General features: G+C 39.6%; 1 protein-coding gene across 3 annotated transcripts in view; it reads right to left on the bottom strand.

Moving 5' to 3' along the window:
* The window catches only part of grin1b (glutamate ionotropic receptor NMDA type subunit 1b), a 55,283-nt gene extending 34,391 nt beyond the window's left edge, over positions 1–20,892 (bottom strand). For all 3 annotated transcript variants that reach the window (XM_036980378.2, XM_036980379.2, XM_036980380.2), the window contains exons 1-3: positions 20,186–20,892; positions 15,769–15,903; positions 14,216–14,392 (exon numbers count right to left, since the gene is read on the bottom strand). In XM_036980378.2, the coding sequence (XP_036836273.1) occupies positions 14,216–14,392; positions 15,769–15,903; positions 20,186–20,434 (561 nt within the window). In that variant the 5' untranslated portion in view covers positions 20,435–20,892. The remainder of the gene's footprint in view (positions 1–14,215; positions 14,393–15,768; positions 15,904–20,185) is intronic.
* Positions 20,893–21,238: the final 346 nt, after the last annotated feature.

Below are 21,238 nucleotides of genomic sequence, written 5' to 3'. Positions count from 1 at the left end.
CGCAATTGTTCCACACCCTCTGTACAGAGCCTCTGGGCTGCATTTTCTTTTTAGATCAAGCATGAATCGGCTTTAACTGAGCTGCTAGCTAGCTAGCTAATTTTACACACTGTTTAGCTAAGGGAATTAAATGTCATCAGCTAGCTAACTTCCTATTTGTTAGCTATCTTGATGTAATCATTGTAAATTAAAAACCGTCTCCAAATGCATTTGGAAGAGGGGGAAACTGGAGCTCCAGCTATCAGTAAAGAGAGAGTGGCTGTGTGTAGTAATAAGAAGAAGAACAAAAGATGGCAGTGTCGAATGCCTTGTGACTGACCAAATAATAGTACTATTACGCTGACCTGCTCACTCGTGGGAAACAACATTCAAACTGGATAATACCTCAAAACAACAAGTCAGGCTAGAGAATTGTGTAGACAAACACTACCAATGCAGTCAAAACAAAAACATGGCTGAGATTAAACACTGAAAGAATGGAGAACCAAAGTCAATTTTTTTAAAATAAATATGAGCCTCTTTGAATGACACAAATGATCTATTTTCACCACCCTGTACAGTAAGCATGGAAACCGAAATGCTAAAATCAAAAATTATAAATTAAGCATGCTTAAGTTCAAATCAAATAAAAAATGTATTTGTCACCTTATCGTGAAATGCTTACTTACAAGCCATTAACCAACAATGCAGTTCAAGAAATTGAAAATATTTACTAAATAAACTAAAGTAAAAAAATAAATAAAAAGTAACACAATAAAATAATAATAATGAGGCTATATACAGAGGGTACTTGTTAGTCGAGGTAATTTGTACATGTAGGTAGGGGTAAAGTGATTATGCATAGATAATAAACAGCAAGTAGCAGCAGTTTAAAAACAAAGGGGTGGGGTGTCAATATAAATCGTCCTGGTGGCCATTTGATAAATTCAGCTGTCTTATGGCTTGGGGGTAGCAGCTGTTAAGGTAACTTTTGGACCTAGACCAGTACTGGCGCTCCAGTACTGCTTGCCTTGTGGTAGCAGAGAGAACAGTCTATGACTTGGGTGACTGGAGTCTTTGACAATTTTTTGGGCCTTCCTCTGACACCGCCTGGTATATAGGCCCTGAATGGCAGGAAGTTTAGTGCGTACGGCCCAGTGATGTACAGGGCCAGATGCACTACCCTCTGTAGCACCTTAAGGTCGGATGTCGAGCAGTTGCCATACCAGGTTGTGATGCAACCGATCAGGATGGTGCACGATGGTGTAGCTGTATAACCTTTCGAGGATCTGGGGACCCATGCCAAATCTTTTCAGTCTCCTGAGGGGTGTTGTTGTGCCCTCTTTACGACTGTCTTGTTTGGACCATGATAGTTTGCTGATGATGTGGACACCAAGGAACTTGAAACTCTTGACCCACTCCACTACAGCCCCGTCGGCCCTCCTTTTCCTGTAGTCCATGATCAGCTCCTTTGTCTTGCTCACATTGAGGGAGAGGTTGTTGTCCTGGCACCACTGCCAGGTCTCTGACTTCCTCCCTATAGGCTGTCTCATCATTGTCGGTGATCAGGCCTACCACTGTTGTGTTGTCAGCAAACTTAATGATGGTGTTAGAGTCGTGCTTGTCCACACAGTCGTGTGTGAACAGGGAGTACAGGAGGGGACTAAGCATGCACCCCTGAGGGGCTCCAGTGTTGTGGATCAGCGTGGCAGATGTATTGTTGCCTACCCTTACCACCTGGGTTTCGGCCAGTCAGGAAGTCCAGGATCCTGTTGCAGAGGGAGGTGTTTAGTCCCTGGATCCTTAGCTTAGTGATGAGCTTTGTGGGCACTATGGTGTTGAACGCTGAGCTGAAGTCAATGAACAGGATTCTCACACCGAAGTGAGTCATTTAGGCAGGTTAGTGTGTAAAGATATACATGAGATGAAGGCAAGCCTTAAAATGAGCCTTGAAATCAGTGATGAGAAAGCCACGACACTGGAAAAAGAAACAAAAAAGCTTCAGGGTACAGTCAATGTAATGAAAGCTGATGTTAATGAATTTAAAAGAGAGAGAACGTTGTTAAGATAAACCTTACTTGATATACAGACTACATCAATACGTGGAAATCTGGTGCTTACCTAAATTAAAGAAAATGAAGGTGAAGATCCATAGATTCTGGTGAAATAATTTATGGTTCAACAGCTACAGATCCCAGACAGCCCTGTCGACCAAATTAAACTCAAACTGGTACATCGTTTTAGACAGAGAGGACAGGGATACGAGCGCCCAATTGTTGCCAAATGTGCATCCTTAAAAGATGAAATAATGGTTAAAACCCCGGGGAAAAGACTTGCAGGCTTTAAAATAGGCATGAACAATCAGTTCCCAAAGGAAATCACAGAACGACGCAGAGTACTGTATCCACTCTCCAAAGACAATAGACTTAAAGGGAAACGTGTAGCTCTTGTAGTCGACAAGCTATACATTGATAACCAACTATTCAGAGACACCAAGACCACTCCATGGTTATTCTAAATAAAATGGAACATCCAACACTGTTAATGATTGTCATAAAAAAATAAACAGAAATAATAAAATAAAGCAATTACTAAATAAATTATAAATACACTATACTATTCAAGTTATGGAATGTTGTAAAATACTTTGTGTTCATTTTTTATGTATAGTATTTTTAAATAGATAAAAGATAGGAAAATTCATTAAATAATAAATCCCCAAATACAAGTAACTGGAACACAAAAGTGGCGCCGGAGAACATGGCTGACGTTTTACGTGCTCCTAACCGATTGTGTTTTTATGTTCATGTTTTTGCGCTGTTTGTAACTTATTTTGTACATAATGTTACTGCTACCGTCTCTCATGACCGAAAAAACCTTCAGGACATTCAGGACCGACGTGAATGACATACTGGCCCAAATCCCTGTCATTTGTGTGAAGAAACGACGGAGAAAAAGAGGACAGAGGTTGGGCTGCCATCAGAGAATTCGTAGGCAATCGAATAAACCCTCCTGTCTTCCTTTCTTCTAGCTAACGTGCAATCATTGGAAAATAAAATCGATGACCTACGAGGAAGATTAAACTACCAATGGGACATTAAAAACTGTAATATCTTATGCTTCACTGAGTCGTGGGTGAATTACGACATTATCAACATACAGCTGGCTGGTTAGACGTACGCTGTATCGGCAGGATAGAACAGCGGCGTCTAGTAAGACAAGGGGTGGTGGACTGTGCGTATATGTAAACAAAAGCTTGTGCACAATATCTATGGAAGTCTCGAGATTTAGCTCGCCTGAGGTAGAGTATCTCATGATAAGCGGTAGACCACACTATCTACCTAGAGAGTTTTCATCTGTACTTGTCGTAGCTGTCTACATACCACCACAGACTGATGTTGGCACTATGACCGCACTCAATGAGCTGTATTCTGCCATAAGCAAACAGAAAAACGCTTATCCAGAGGTGGCGCTCCTAGTGGCCGGGGACTTTAATGCAGGGAAGCTTAACTTCTTATGGCTGGGGGGAGTATTGAGTAGCTTGGATGAATAAGGTGCCCAGAGTAAACTGCCTGCTACTCAGTCCCAGTTGCTAATATATGCATATTATTTCTACATTTGGATAGAAAACACTCTGAATATTCTAAAAACAGTTTGAATGATGTCTGTGAGTATAACAGAACTCATATGGCCAGGCAAAAACCTGAGAAAAAATCCAACCAGGATTTTCAATTCATTCCCTATTGAAGATACAGTGGGATATTGGTCATGTTGCACTTCTTAAGGCTTCCACTAGATGTCAACAGTCTTTAGAACCTTGTTTGATGATTCTACTGTGAAGTGGGGGCGAATGAGAGGGGAATGAGTCAGGGCTCTGCCAGAATGCCTTCAGCTCGTGAAGCTTGTTCACGTGAGAGTTTGCTCGTGTTCCATTGCATTTCTACAGACAAAGGAATTCTCCGGTTGGAACATTATTGAAGATTTATGTTAAAAACATCCTAAAGATTGATTCTATACTGTCACGATAGTCGTATGGAGTAGACCAAAACGCAGCGTGGTTAGAATACATTCTTCTTTATTAATGAAGAACACTTAAACAAAAACAACAAAACGAATAAGACGAAAGTGATCGCTATATAAACACTGTGCTAACATGCAACATAACATACACAATAACCCACGAAATACCCAAAGAAGATGGCTGCCTAAATATGGTTCCCAATCAGAGACAGCGATAAACACCTGCCTCTAATTGAGAACCAATCTAGGCAACCATAGACCTACATAAACACCTAGATGGAAACAACCCCATAAATCTACAAAACCCCTTGACAGTACAAACACCCTAGATTAAGGCAAAAACACACATATCACCCATGTCACACCCTGACCTAACCAAAATAATAAAGAAAACAAAGAATACTAAGGTCAGGGCATGACAAATACATTGTTTGACATGTTTCTACGAACTGTAACGGAACTTTTGGACTTTTCGTCTGCTCGTGCGTTATGAAGTTGGATTACTGGGCTGAACGCGCTAACAACAAGGAGGAATTTCGACATAAATGATGGACATTATCGAACAAAACAATCATTTATTGTGGAACTGGGATTCCTGGGAGTGCATTATGATGAAGATCATCAAAGGTAAGTGAATATTTATAATGTTATTTCTGACTTCTGTTGACTGCACAATATGGCGGATATCTTTTTGGCATGTTTGGTCTCTGAGCGCCGTACTCAGAAAGCTTTTTTGAAATCTGACACAGCGGTTGTATTAAGGAGAAGTGTATCTAAAGTTCCATGTACAGTGCCTTGCGAAAGTATTCGGCCCCCTTGAACTTTGCGACCTTTTGCCACATTTCAGGCTTCAAACATAAAGATATAAAACTGTATTTTTTGGGGAAGAATCAACAACAAGTGGGACACAATCATGAAGTGGAACAACATTTATTTGATATTTCAAACTTTTTTAACAGGGCCGCCCCTCTAAACTTTCAGCTCATACAAGGAGAAGACTGATCGGAGATGCAGCCAAGAGGCCCATGATCACTCTGGATGAACTGCAGAGATCTACAGCTGAGGTGGGAGACTCTGTCCATAGGACAACAATCAGTCGTATATTGCACAAATCTGGCCTTTATGGAAGAGTGGCAAGAAGAAAGCCATTTCTTAAAGATATCCATAAAAAGTGTCGTTTAAAGTTTGCCACAAGCCACCTGGGAGACACACCAAACATGTGGAAGAAGGTGCTCTGGTCAGATGAAACCAAAATTGAACTTTTTGGCAACAATGCAAAACGTTAAATTTGGCGTAAAAGCAACACAGCTGAACACACCATCCCCACTGTCAAACATGGTGGTGGCAGCATCATGGTTTGGGCCTGCTTTTCTTCAGCAGGGACAGGGAAGATGGTTAAAATTGATGGGAAGATGGATGGAGCCAAATACAGGACCATTCTGGAAGAAAACCTGATGGAGTCTGCAAAAGACCTGAGACTGGGACGGAGATTTGTCTTCCAACAAGACAATGATCCAAAACATAAAGCAAAATCTACAATGGAATGGTTCAAAAATAAACATATCCAGGTGTTAGAATGGCCAAGTCAAAGTCCAGACCTGAATCCAATCGAGAATCTGTGGAAAGAACTGAAAACTGCTGTTCACAAATGCTCTCCATCCAACCTCACTGAGCTCGAGCTGTTTTGCAAGGAGGAATGGGAAAAAATGTCAGTCTCTCGATGTGCAAAACTGATAGAGACATACCCCAAGCGACTTACAGCTGTAATCGCAGCAAAAGGTGGCGCTACAAAGTATTAACTTAAGGGGGCTGAATAATTTTGCACGCCCAATTTTTCAGTTTTTGATTTGTTAAAAAAGTTTGAAATATCCAATAAATGTCGTTCCACTTCATGATTGTGTCCCACTTGTTGTTGATTCTTCACAAAAAAATACAGTTTTATATCTTTATGTTTGAAGCCTGAAATGTGGCAAAAGGTCGCAAAGTTCAAGGGGGCCGAATACTTTCGCAAGGCACTGTATATGGCCAATGTACTACGGCTAAGGGCTGTTTTTTTGCACGAGGCGGAGTGCCTGGACACAGTCCTTAGCCATTGTATATTGGCCATATATGACAAACCCATAAGGTGCCTTATTGCTATTATAAACTGGTTAGCAACATAATTAGAGCAGTAAAAATAAACGTTTTGTCATACCCGTGGTATACAGTGTGATATACCATGGCTCTCAGCCAATCAACATTTAGGGCTCGATGTCACAACCATCTTATGAATAATTGGACCAAGGCGCAGCGTAAGTAGAGTTCCACATTTTAATGATAGTTGAACTTCCAAAACAACAAAGATATAATGATCGTGAAATACACAGCACACATAGGCACTCATACAAAACAATATCCCCCATTGCAGGTGGGAAAAAGGACACACTAAGTATGATCCCCAATTAGAGGTAGCGATTATCAGCTACCTCCAATTGGGAACCATACACACACACCAACATAGAAATATAATACCTAGAAACCCCCCTAGTCACGCCCTGACCTATTACACCATAGAGAACCCCGAGGGCTCTCTATGGTCAGGGCGTGACACTTGAACCACCCAGTTCATAATATAAAAATAAAGCGAACTGGATGAAATATGGGGAAAATGCACCAAATAATTGTTTAGTCTTCAACATATAAATGCTACCAAAAATTATTTACAGAAACTTGTTACAAATGACAGAGTGATCCATGATTCATCAAACTATATTTTGAAAGAGGAAGCAAAGTACTTTCAGCATATGTTTTCATTTCAGTCTCCTCCATTTCCACTAACAAGTTAATTGTAAGGATTTTTTTCTATTAATAGTGTCAAATTAACAGCTATACAGAAAGACTCATGTGAAGGCCTAATTACAGAGGAACATCGAGATGCAATTAAAGCCTTCAAGTTTGCGAAAACTCCAGGGCTGGATGGCATACCAGTTGAGGTATATCCAGTATTTTTCGATGAACTCAAAGGTCCGTTATTAACATGTTTTAACCACTCCTATAAAAATGGTAGACTATCAAATACTCAACAAGAAGGTCTGATTTCACTATTACTGAAACAGGACCCAGATGGTAAATATAAAGATCCAGTCCAACTAAATAAAAAATGGACCTCTTACACTTCAGTGTTGTGATGCCAAAACCCTAGCAAAATGCATAGAGTATTGTTGGATATTATTCATTCTAATCAAACAGGTTCTTTACATGGATGAAACATTGGAGATAATATAAGACAAGTACTGGAAACAATAAAACACTATGAAAAATCTGGGAAACCAAGCCTGGTATTCATAATTGACTTTGAAAAGGCATTTGATAAAGTACGACTGGAATTTAAATATAAATGCCTGGACTGTTTTAATTTTGGAGAATCTCTTATACAATGGGTTATGTATAGTAACCCCAGGTGTAAAGTAGTAAATAATGACTACTTCTCAGAAAGTATTACATTTTCAAGAGGAGTAAAACAGGGCTGTCCATTATTGGCATATCTATTTATTATTGCCATCGAAATGTTGGCTGTTAAAATCAGATCCAACAATAATATCAACGGGATAAAAATCCAGGGCTTAAAAACAAAGGTGTCATTGTACACTGAAGATTCATGTTCTCTTTTAAATCCGCAATTTGGATCCCTGCACAGCCTCATAGAGGATGTAGATAATTTTTCTAACCTATCTGAAATAAAACCGAATTGTGATAAGTGCACCATATTACGTATTGGATCTCTAAAAAAATACAACTTTTACATTATCGTGTTGTTTACCAATAAAATGGTCCAACAGTGAAGTGGACATACTCTGTATTCATATCCCAAAAGATAGAAAGGATCTTACGACATTACATTTTAATAGAAAGTTAGACAAATTAGAAAAGATCTTGCTACCATGGAAAGGACAAAACCTGTCTACTTGTGAAATAATCACCCTGATTAATTCTTTAGTCACATCCCAGTTTATCTATTTACTTATGGCCCTGCCTACACCTAACAATTTGTTTTTGAAATACTACAAGCAAAATATATTCCACTTTATTTGGAATGGCAAGTCAGACAAAATTAAACAGACCTTTTTATAAAATGAATATGAATTTGGAGGGCAGAAATGATAAAATATTAAAGCATTTGACCTCTAACTAAATTCTTCAGTCATACACAAACTATACTTAAATCCGAACTGGTTCTCCAGCAGATTAGTAAGAATGTCTCAAAATGTAATTATCTACAAAATATCACTATTTTTAAAACGAGCCATAGAAAGTTGGTTGCAATTTCAGTTTAATCCACCAGAAAAGACAGAACAAATATTATAACAAATATTATGGTTAAACTCAAATACAATAATTAATTTTTTTAAATAAATTATTTTTGAAAACAATGTTAAAAACGGTATAATCTTTGGAAATGATATCATAAATAGGACTGGTAGAGTTATGTCACACATGCAGTTAACAACAATATATGGAAATGTCTGCTCTATCCAAAATCACAACCAACGGACTGAAAAATTACCTCAAAAATGGAGGAGGCAAGTGGAAAGGGAGAAGGTAAGGAACTTGTCTATCGGCCCTGTATTAAATACCAAAATTGGCTAAAGAAAACTGTAATGAATCAAAAAGTATGACAGTTTAATTTAAGGACAAAATAATTGACAGCTGCACTATACAGGTTGTAAAATAGTTGGAAGGAGATTTTCAATGTACCCATTCCATAGCAAATGGTTTATGAACTGAGACACAAAATTACACTGGATTCAAACACTTACATTTTTCAATTTAAATTATTATACAAAGTTTTTGCAACCAATAGAATGTTATATATACATTATGGGGGATACAACCATCCCAGCTCTGCAGATTTTTCTGCGAAGAGACAGATCATTTGTTTTGTTACTGCCCATATGTAGCTTGTTTTTGGTAGCAGGTTCAGGAACGGCTGAAAAAAATGCAACATTTACTTGGAGCTAACTCTGTAAATAGCAATGCTCTGTGATTTGCTAAGTCATATTCAATCGATCAATGATATAATAATAATCTTAGCAAAGGTGTGGTATCTTTAATTTACAATCTGTATAAACTAAGAAAATAGAAAGGTTCAGAAACATTACAGCACAATGGAAAAATATATGGCAGTTAGAAATCAAAACGGGATGGTCTTTAGAGATAGATGGAAGGGGTTGAGGGTAGCTGGAAATTAAAACAAATAAAAGATAACTAACATCAAATATACTGTCTGTGAAATGTATGTAGTGTGTATAAACTGGAAGTGGAAGCCTAAGTATTGTTGTGCTCTAGTCTACTCCAATTAGAGGGTTAGGGCAAAATAATATAGAAGGAAAATAAAAATAAGAATATACAGTACCAGTCAAAAGTTTGGACACATCTACTCATTCAAGGGTTTTCTTTGTCCTACTCATTCAAGGGTTTTCTTTGTCCTACTCATTCAAGGGTTTTTCTTCTTTTATACTATTTTCTAAATTGTACAATAATAGTGAAGACATCAAAACTAGTAAATAACACATATGGAATCATGTAGTAACCAAAGAAGTGTTAAACAAATCAAAATATATTTTATGTTTGATATTCTTTAAAGTAGCCACCCTTTGCCTTGATGACAGCTTTGCACACTCTTGGAATTATCTCAACCAGCTTCACAAGGTAGTCACCTGGAATGCATTTCAATTAACAGGTGCACCTTATTAAAAATTGATTTGTGGAATTTCTTTCCTTCTTGATGCGTTTGAGACAATAATTTGTGCTGTGACAAGATAGGGGTGGTATACAGAAGATAGCCTTATTTGGTAAAAGACCAAGTCCATATTATGGCAAGAACAGCTCAAATAAGCAAAGAGAAACGACAGTCCATCCATACTTTAAGACATGAAGGTCAGTTAATGTGTAAAATGTCAAGAACTTTGAACGTTTTTTTAAGTGCAGTCGTAAAAAACATCAATCGCTATGATGAAACTGGCTCTTATGAGGACCGCCACAGGAGTGGAAGACCCAGAGTTAACTCTAACAGACATATCTCAACATCAACTATTCAGAGGAGACTGCATGAATCAGACGTTCATGGTGAAATTGCTGCAAAGAAACCACTACTAAAGGAAACCAATAAGAAGAAGATACTTTCTTGGACTAGGAAACACGAGCAATTTACATTAGACTGGTAGAAATCTGTCCTTTGGTCTGATGAGCACATTTGAGATTTTTGGTTCCAACCGCCGTGTCTTTGTGAGACGCAGAGTAGGTCAACGGATGATCTCCGCATGTGTGGTTCCCACCGAGAAGCATGGAGGAGGAGGAGGTGTGGGGTTGCTTTGCTAGTGACACTGTCTGTGATTTATTTAGAATTCAAAGCACACTTAACCAGCATGGCTACCACAGCATTCTGCAGCGATACACAATCCCACCTGGTTTGCGTTTCGTGGGACCATCATTTGTTTTTCAACCGGAAAATGACCCAACACACCTCCAGGCTGTGTAAGGGCAATTTGAAAAGGAAGGAGAGTGATAGAGTGCTGTTTTTGGATGAGTTGGACTGCAGAGGGAAAGAAAAGCAGCCAACAAGTGCTCAGCATATGTGGGAACTTCTTCAAAACTGCTGGACAAGCATTCCAGGTTGAGAGAATGCCAAGAGTGTGCACAACTGTCATCAAGGAAAAGGGTTGCTACTTTGAAGAATCTCAAAAATCAAACACATTTTGATTTGTTTAACACTTTTTTGGTTACTAAATGATTCCATGTGTTATTTCATAGTTTTAATGTCATCACTATTATTCTATAATGTAGAAAATGAAGAAAAAACCTTTGAATTAGTAGGTATGTCCAAACTATTGACTGATACTGTATATAGTTGAAGGTACCAAACAATAGTACGCAAGTATAAACACCATGGGACCACGCAGCCGTCATACCGCTCAGGAAGGAGACGGGTTCTGTCTCGTAGAGATGTATGTACTTTGGAGCAAATCAGTGCAAATCGATGCCAGAACAACAGCAAAGGACCTTGTGAAGATGCTGGAGGAAACAGGTGCATAAGTATCTATATCCACAGTAGAACAAGTCCTATATCAACGTAACCTGAAAGGCCGCTCAGCAAGGAAGAAGCCACTTCTCCAAAACAGTCATAATAAAGCCAGACAATGATTTGCAACTGCACATGGGGTCAAAGATCATACTTTTTGGAGAAATGTCCTCTAGTTTGATGAAACAAGAATAGAACTGTTTGGCCATAAGAACACCATCCCAACCGTGAAGCACGGGGGTGGCAGCATCATGTTGTGGGGGTGCTTTGCTGCAGGAGGGACTGGTGCACTTCACAAAATAGATGGCATCATGAAGAGGAAAATTATGTGGATATATTGTAGTAACATCAGTCAGGAAGTTATAGCTTGGTTGCAAATGGGTCTTCCAAATGGACAATGACCGCAAGCATACTTCCAAAGTTGCCATTCCAAAAATGCTTAAGAACAACAAAGTCAAGGTATTGGAGTGGCCATCACAAAGCCCTGACCTCAATCCTATAGAAAATTTGTGGGCAGAACTGAAAATTTGCGTGTGAGCAAGGTAGCCTACAAACCGAAATTGTGAAAAACTGAGTTTAAATGTATTTGGCTAAGGTGTATGTAAACTTCAGACTTCAACTGTATATATATATTTAAAATAATATATATTTACAATAAATATATATATTTACAATATATATACACAAATAAAGTAAGAGTGCAGGCTAGTGGATAGGCCAGGTCATTTTGTTGGAGGACATTATGAAAAGATTCTCTATTTCCAGTCCCTAGAGGGGAAAGGACAGAGAGATAATAGCAAAATAATATTTAGTGCTGTCAAATTTGAGTATAATGAAGCATGATTCTTTGTGATATTTTCTGTCCTCAGATATGGAAAGCTGTGAAAGCTCCCAAGAGACTAAGGGTATATCCTATATGCCATGGGTTATATGTGTAGGCCTACCTACGCAGTGGTTTAAAGTACTTAAGTAAAAATACTTAAAACTACTTACGTCATTTTTGGTTGGTATCTGTACTTTACTATTTATATTTTTTACAACTTTTACTTCACTAAAGAAAATAATGTACTTCTTACATACTTTTGGGTGTCAGGGAAAATGTATTTGTTACATTTTGAATGCTTAGTAGGACAGGAAAATGGTCCAATTCACACACTTATCAGGAGAACAACTGGTCATCCCTTACTGCCTCTGATCTGGTGGACTCACTAAACACAAATGCTTCATTTGTAAATGATGTCTGAGTGTTGGAGTGTCCTCCTGGCTATCTATAAATGAAAAATAAATAAAAAATTGTGCCATCTGGTTTTCTTAATATAAGTAATTTGAAATTATTTATACAGTACTTTTACTTTTGATACTTAAGTATATTTCAGCAATTACATTTAACTTTTGATACTTAAGTATATTTAAAACCAAATACTTTTAGACTTTTAGTAGTATTTTACTGAGTGACTTTCACTTTTACTCAAGTAATTTTCTATTAAGGTACACTACATTGCCAAAAGTATGTGGACACCTGCTCGTTGTGGGCATTAATATGGAGTTGGTCCACCCTTTGCTGCTATAACAGTCCTTGTTTTGGTGATGTTTTTGGTCCTCACTGTTGCTCCTTTCGGCACTAATCAGGCTAGCATATTTGGAGCTGTGCCAAAGCAAGGCATTTGATTGGTTTGACGTCTTGTGAGGCATCACTGGTTTACACCGGGTTTCCGAACCCTCTTTACCTTATTTCTGCCACGGAACTTCCTGGCCGAGACTAATGAAATTAAAAATGATTAAGGTATTAATAAGAAATAATGTTGGCTTAAAATAAGGCAAATATAAAACTGTACAGTGGTCACAACCAAAGTCTCATTAACCAGGAGATCCTAAAATTGCAAGTTTCATAATGCTATGTGGTGTAACTATAACTGGATAAAATAGTAGATTAGATAATATAGATTGATATCTGGATTAAATATATCGGTTTTTTTTATACCAAAGGAAACAAAAACAGCAATTCTAAATTCCCAATCTGGCCCTCATACCATCATGACCACCTAATCATGCCCAGCTTCCAATTGGCTCATTCATCCCCCCACCACTCCACCACTATTCCCCAGATCGTTTCTGTAAAATATAATGTGTTCTCAATCAGCATACCTGATAAAATAATCTTCAACATAAGAATTCTCTCCAAATATACAGTAAATAATCCACAATCATTAGACACAAAAAGAGCAACCAAGGCCTAACAAAAGTACAACAAAAAGTAACAAAAATACTCATAACAACACAGCAAAGTCATACCTGCTATCATGCTCCATAGTTTGATGCATCTCTGGGCATTTTTTAGGGTAACTACACCTAACTGTGTCCCATCAAGATGATTTTAGTGCTTTGCTGTGACAGCTACCATAAATGTTTCCCCCATCAGGTCTATTTCCATTTCGTTGTGGGCAGATAGACAAGCAACCCAATTTTAACTAACAAACAGGAAAAGTTCCATTCTTTCAAATGCAGACAGCACACAACGCTACACAACAAAGACTGGAAATTCAGATACCGGTAAGCAACATACAAGAAGTAGAGCTTTTCAGATTCTATAGCACTAAATGTGAATACAAACGCCATTCGTCCGTAAAAAATGTATACCTCCAAAAATTCTGAATTATGGATGAAAACCATAGTTATCTTACCTCAGCAAAAAATAGTCCACATTTATTCCAAGATTTGTGCACAATTTAACAGAAACCAAGAAACTGTTGGAAGAAGATCTAGTAGCTAATTGAACTATGTGAAAATCCTCGATTTTTTGCATAGCCCCAGGTTAGGTCCCTCATTGCGCTCCTGTTGTGGATGGACACATTTTGACTATGGTAAAAGTAATGTGAAATGAGTAGAAAATACAGAGTTTTGCCAGATAGCCACTTAGGACGCTGTTGATGCCTCTAGCATAAAAAAAATGTTAGCTAATGTTACAAATGGGAAAAAAATGTGCTCACGTAACAGAAAATAAAAATAATTACAAACAATACATAGAGGACCTTTGTGACACTGAATGCAAGTTCGACACACAAGAGTACAGACGCACAGACAGACGCACAGACAGACGGACGGACAGACAGATGGACAGACAGTGTTGTGGAACATGGCGTCTGGGCCCGGCAGTCTCACCTTGGTCTCCCTCTCCTCCAACAGGGTCTCCAGCCTCTTCTGGGCAGCACGGCCCTCGTGGTCGTCACTCACTATCAGAATGATGTGGTTCCAGCGGAACTCTCTCATCATGTCGAACCACACCTGGGCTTGGTGGGAGTAGGGGGGCACGGTACGCAAGAAAGACAGGTGGATGCTCTGGAGGAGAGATACACAGTAGAGGGAACAGTGTCTCTCAACCCCTCCTGTCTCAGCCTCCAGTATTTATGCTGCAGTAGTTTATGTGTCGGGGAGCTAGGGTCAGTCAGTTATGTCTGGAGTATTTCTCCTGTCTTATCCGGTGTTCTGTGTGAATTTAAGTATGCTCCCTCTAATTCTCTCTCTCCCTCCCTCCCCTCCAGGAGGAAGTGAGCCCTGGGACCATGCCTCAGGACTACCTGGCCTGACGACACTTTGCTGTCCCCAGTCCACCTGGTCGTGCTGCTGCTCCAGTTTAAACTGTTCTGCCTGGGGCTATAAAACCCTGACCTGTTCACCGGATGTGTTACCTTGTCCCAGACCTGCTGTTTTCGACTCTCTCTCTCTCTCTCTCTCTCTCTACCGCATCTGCTCTCACGAATTCTGAATAATCGGCTATGAAAAGCCAACTGACATTTACTCCTGAGGTGCTGACCTGTTACACCCTCTACAACCACTGTGAATATTATTATTTGACCCAGCTGGTCATCTATGAACGTTTGAACATCTTGGCCATGCACTGTTATAATCTCTACCCGGCACAGCCGGCTGAGGACTGGCCACCTTTCAGAGCATTGTTCCTCTCTAGGTTTCTTCCTAGGTAACCTTCCTTTCTAGGGAGTTTTTTCTAGCCACTGTGCTTCTTCATCTGCATTGCTTGCTGTTTGCGGTTTTAGGCTGGGTTTCTGTATTGCACTTTGTGACATTGTCTGATGTAAAAAGGGCTTTATAAATACATTTGATTGATTGATTGATTGATTGATTGATTGATTGATTGATTGATTGATTGAATTGATTGATTGATTGAACAGGTTAGCTCAACGGGGGCAACACAGAGCCCAACGTGTGGATTTTGTGTTGGTTGAAAAAACGATTTACCATGTTGAGGACCTGTGCTGTCACTTAATTCTAAAAGCAGCAGCTTCAAGCATTGCTTCAAAGCATTAATAGACCTTTGATGTTTTGCTCTAATGTATTTCTCGCGGGAAAATATGTCAGAGTAGGCCTGAGAAAATCCACATATTCGAAAGTGCATACAAAAACAACATCACAGGAGAAAAATGACAGTTACAGAAAAATGACAGTGAAAAACTATAACAGACAGATTCGAGTGGAGCTGGAATTTCAAAATTTGACTAATAAAATTATCCCATGTAGCACATAGAGACTCCGTCCTGCTGAGTGAAGTGGTGAAGCACTGGGATATCTGTCTGTTAACCACACTACCACTAGTCTGATTGTAGGTATAAATAAAACAACATATCAAAGATCACATTGTGTGTGTGTATCTGTGTGTCTATGGGCTTTGTCCGTGTGTGTGTGTGTGTGTGTCTCACCTTGTCCGAATAGATGGACATGCGGGTGGTGAGCCCAACCACAGGGATACGGTAGAACCCTGCGGTGTAGGACACGGGTGTTGGGGTCAGATGGTCATTCGATTGAGGCGGGTGGCTCACCAGAATGGCATACACCTGTGTACAGAATAGGGATCATAAGATACAAACAGATACAGGATATGTACTTGACGTGTGCCCAGGGATAATGAATAATACAGGAGAATCATATCTTTCTACATCAGCATACACACACACACACACACACACACACACACATGACCATGTACATCAGAACACACGACACAAAGGCAGCTTTTGAAGCTGATTTCTGGAGCCGATTTACTGCAATTCTACATCTGTTCAGGTGAACATCATCAGTAGGCTAATTAATGTCAGTGACCCAGTGAAATATTTGCACATTTTAAGTAAGTAACTTAGAAGAGTGTAGATAAAGTAGGCCTACGAGGACATTTTGTTATCACACAGTAAGCTGACCCATATAAATTGCATAATGCATGAACCAAAGTGCATCACAAAACATGTCTCTTGAATATGGAATAAATAGGCCTATAGAGAAATATCTTGTTGATTCTCTTTGAGCGTGTGTGTGTATATTAGAGAGAGAGAAAGATAATTTGTTTTGAGAAAACGAGAGACAGCATGCGCATCTGTGAATGTCTGTCATGTGTGCGCCCGCACGCGCGTCACCACTGGCATTATAATCTGTGCTGTCACTTTGGCTAGTGGGCTATAATCTTCCTCTACATCACTGTATAATGCTGCCCTACCCGACTACCCGTGCTTTACTCACAGCAACAAAGCAGCTGCCAACCCGTGTGCCTGCTGACGCCATGTTGGCCTAATTTTCCTTTGGAAGACATGACATGGCCTTTCCACAGAGTTTCAAAGCAATGCCATTAGCTCAGGTTATCTAGCACCACTTTTATTCAACCTTGCTCCGATGTTGTCCCCTCATTCAAGATAAAAGGTCTGGGGTTTATCCTCCATTGAATAAGCCACTACGTTAAAATCACAGCCCTTGAGTTTGTTTTGGTTAATCCACTGGTGTGCACTCCCATCAAAAACCGGGACTCCCTAAAAACACTCCACTACAATACATTTATGACTGAATGGACTTTTCGTAGCAGGTTATGAGAGCATTTTAGCTAACCCTAACCTCATTCTCCTAACCTGCTACATTAATTATCCTAACCTACTGCGTAAGTTCTCCTAACCTGCTATGAAAAAGTAACTTATAGAAGTGGCGTGTTTTTAGGGAATCAATCAAAAATCTGTTATCTGGCCAGCTAGATAATTGAACATAGCAGCTGAAGCCTAATGCTTATTCATTCACAAATTGAATAAAGGAGAGGCTGTTTAATATCTATCACGATCACCCTAATGGATTGTATAAGTTCCAAATGCCAAAGCTACTCTAGGCTTAGCCTACAGCAAAAATAGGCTTGCAATTAGGCTGAGTAGGCTATGTCTTGTTGAATAAATGCAGGTTAATCAAGAATTGGAGCACGTCAATGTTATTTCAATTCATAAGCAGCCTAATGCATACAGTTGCTGTCATATTGACAAAGTAAATTATTTAAAGGCTATAGGCTAATGTGAAACGATGGTAAATGGGAATGGGAATTAAAAAAGGAATGATTGTCATTCAAGTTACTCAAGATCTAGAAACCCAATCCCAATAATATCTAAGTGTGCACTCGTTCAGAACATCCCACAAATATAAAATAATTGGATTGGTGGAGGCACAGTCACATATTTTCCACCATATTTCTCACTGAGGTGCTTTTTCTGATTGGTATGATCCAAAGTTAATCTTTGGTTCATTAAACCTATTCTATTGAATTTGTTTGAAATCAAATAATGAATGTGATTTTTGCACTTAATGAAAGCTTCTAAAATGCTTTCAACACCACATGCGCATTCACATTGCATAGTGGTGTTTGTTCTTTTGGGATACCCGTGAGAGTGAATGTCATTCCAGGTAATGTGTGTTTTTTTATTTTCATTAAAGAAATGTATGCTTACTGTATATTTTCACTACCAGCACGGAATCGTAAAAGATATCTACATAAAAAGATTGGGGCGGCAGGTTAGAGCGTTGAGACAGTATTCGAAAGTGTTGCTAGATCGAATCCCCAAGCTGACAAGGTAAAAATCTGAACCAAGGCAGTTAACCCACCGTTCCTAGGCCATCATTGTAAATAAGAATTTGTTCTTAACTGACTTGCCTAGTTAAATGAAGGTAAAATAAAATAACTGTGGTACTAAAAAGTCTGGAAAGGTTTCCATTGATGAGATGGTCACCGTTTAATTACAATATTGTAAACAGTTTATTTGAAAGTGTTTGGAGCCATTATTTCATGTTATGGAAGCAACTTAATACAGTATCTTGATAAACATGAAATTGATTTAATTGCTTGTAACCCAATTGAAGAAATTTGGATAGGTAATTTCAAAGTGAAAAATCTACTTGGTATCTAATGGGTTGTAACTCACACAAAAAGAAAAGTCCCTTTTCAGGACCCTGTCTTTCAAAGATAATTTGTAAAAATCCAAATAACTTCACAGATCTTCATTGTAAAGGGTTTAAACACTGTTTCCCATGCTTGTTCAATGAACCATAAACAATCAATGAACATGCACCTGTGGAACGGTGTTAAGACACTAACAGCTTACAGATGCTAGGCAATTAAGGTCTCAGTTATGAAAACTTAGGACACTAAAGAGGACTTTCTACTGACTCTGAAAAACACCAAAAGAAAGATGCCCAGGGTCCCTGCTCATCTGCGTAAATGTGCCATAGGCATGCTGCAAGGAAGCATGAGGACTGCAGATGTGGCCAGGGCAATAAATTGCAATGTCCGTACTGTAAGATGCCTAAAACAGCGCTACAGGGAGACAGGATGGACAGCTGATCATCCTCGCAGTGGCAGATCACGTGTAACAACACCTGCACAGGATCGGTACATCAGAACATCACACCTGCGGGACAGGTACAGGATGGCAACAACAACTGCCCGAGTTACACCAGGAATGCCCAATCCCTACATCAGTGCTCAGACTGTCCGCAATAGGCTGGACTGAGGGCTTGTAGGCCTGTTGTAAGGCAGGTCCTCACCAGACATCACCGGCAACAACGTCGCCTATTGGCACAAATCCACCGTCACTGGACCATTGTTGTCATTGCAGGCAATCTCAATGCTGTGCGTTTCAGGGAAGACATCCTCCTCCCTTATGTGGTACCCTTCCTACAGGCTCATCCTGACATGACCCTCCAGCATGACAATGCCAACAGCCATACAGCTCGTTCTGTGCATGATTTCCTGGAAGGCAGGAATGTCAGTGTTCTGCGAAGAGCGAAGAGCCCAGATCTCAATCACATTGAGCACGTCTGGGACCTGTTGGATCGAAGGGTGAGGGCTAGGGCCATTTCCCCCAGAAATGTCCGGGAACTTGCAGGTGCCTTGGTGGAAGAGTGGGGTAACATCTCACAGCAAGAACTGGCAACTATGGTGCAGTCCATGAAGAGGAGATGCACTGCATTACTTAATGCAGCTGGTGGCCACACCAGATACTGACTGTTACTTTTTATTTTTCAGGGACACATTATTCCATTTCTGTTAGTTACATGTCTGTGGAACTTGTTCAGTTTATGTCTCAGTTGTTGAATCTTGTCATGTTCATACAAATATTTACACATGTTAAGTTTGCTGAAAATAAACGCAGTTGACAGTGAGAGGACGTTTCTTTTTTTGCTGAGTTTATATTAGTTTGTATTTATGTTATTTATTTGGTTTAACCAAAGGTGAAAGGTAAGTTGAGTGTTGAAAGAAATAGGTTGCAACTTGAAATATGGGTTTGGCATTGAATCATATGTTTGGTTTAAAAAATGTATTTCTTTTCAGTTGAGAAAACCTCTCATCTAAAGAGTTTTTTTTACACTGTAACAGTCATTTCCTTTCAAATCAGTAAAGGGAAGTGAACAAGTGCACACTTTGGGAGGAAGGAGAGATAATTGGGACATTTCTCCCAGTCTCCCCAGGGAATAAACTGCAACAATTGAAACGTTTATGATTTTTTTTAGCAACCTCGAGCAACTTTACTTTACTTTAACAACAATGTGTTTATGCTCCTCTTTTCAACACACAGACTCAGCCAGAGAAACATCCTACTTACTGTAAAGCAAAATAAACATGGCCCAAGTCTCACTCTCTCTCTCTTTATCAATGTAATTTTAACAAACCACTCAAGCAGCCATCCTTGCAACCAGATGTTGCCTTGCACACTGGCTTGTGTCTCCCCATAGGGGGTTTCATGAATGAGTAGTAAACATGGGTATCAAAACACTGTGAGAGCTATACTTCCATCATACATAGGCTGAAATTATATTGCTTACCTGGTTCGAGATGAGGTCCTCGCAGACGGAGAGAGCCATCTGAATTGCATTGGGTTTATGAGTGACAGAGATGGCGTTCATCTTGAACTTATCTTTCCCATACAGAGTGTTTGCCTGGGTGACGGCGTCCTTGAACACCTGTTCATACCTCTTCTGGCTCAGGACCGCTCCGATATTGACAATCTTGGGTTCACATCCACCACCCGCACAGGAGCAGGAGATGAAAAACGCAAGCAGAAATACACGCATTTTGACATCGACACAGCTGCCAGACCGAGTCTCCTGTTGAGTGGATGTGCGTCGTAGCCAGCCCAGCTAACCGATCCGCATGGATCACGCGTCCTCTCGACCCTGTGCTAACAGCAATACCAGTGGAATGCAATTACATTAGTCCGCCCTGTCGAGGTATGTGCATCATGAGTTTTTTCTCCAGCTGATCTCTAAACCTGCATTACACTCCCATAAAAAAGACAATAACACATTTGCTTTGTGGTGGGTAAATCCTGTTGATTTTCATTGACGCAACAAAAAAATACATATATTATTGGCCTACAAACAGTTTTGGGAGAGCTTGTGTTTCTTTGTCTTTGAGAGATGCATGTCTCCTTGTCACGACTTCCGTCCGAGGTTCTGCTTTGCTGAGGATCCAATGACCTGATGCTCAGCGCGAGCGTCTGTCCTTGGTCCTGAAATCGTGCCCGCGCAGCGAGGCGCGTACCCACCACTCATTCCGCTTGACATCGCTTTGGCGTTCTACTTGAACGCTCTGGCTACATTTGAATTAATGCAACTAAACATCTACAACTGTCAGGGGATGTTTTATATGGATTTGGAGGACGGGTTGACTAATATAGTAATACACAAAAAAATATTGTCAATGTTTTAAACTTCATGCGGCTTTTAGCCTAAAAAGCCTGTATAGGATACAGTAACGTTTTAGTAGGATATACTGTTGTATGATAATGTAGGACTACAAATAATTTAAAAATGACAAAAAAATATATACAAAATGTATCAGATGATGGTTAGCCTATTCCTGCTCCTACATAGTTC

This window comes from Oncorhynchus mykiss, chromosome 6 (genome assembly GCF_057628025.1).
Source record: "Oncorhynchus mykiss isolate SJ-2025 chromosome 6, ASM5762802v1, whole genome shotgun sequence".
NCBI classification, from domain to species: Eukaryota; Metazoa; Chordata; class Actinopteri; order Salmoniformes; family Salmonidae; genus Oncorhynchus; species Oncorhynchus mykiss.
The sequence above is the reverse complement of the archived record's forward strand: the minus strand, read 5'-3'. Positions and strand labels throughout refer to the sequence as shown.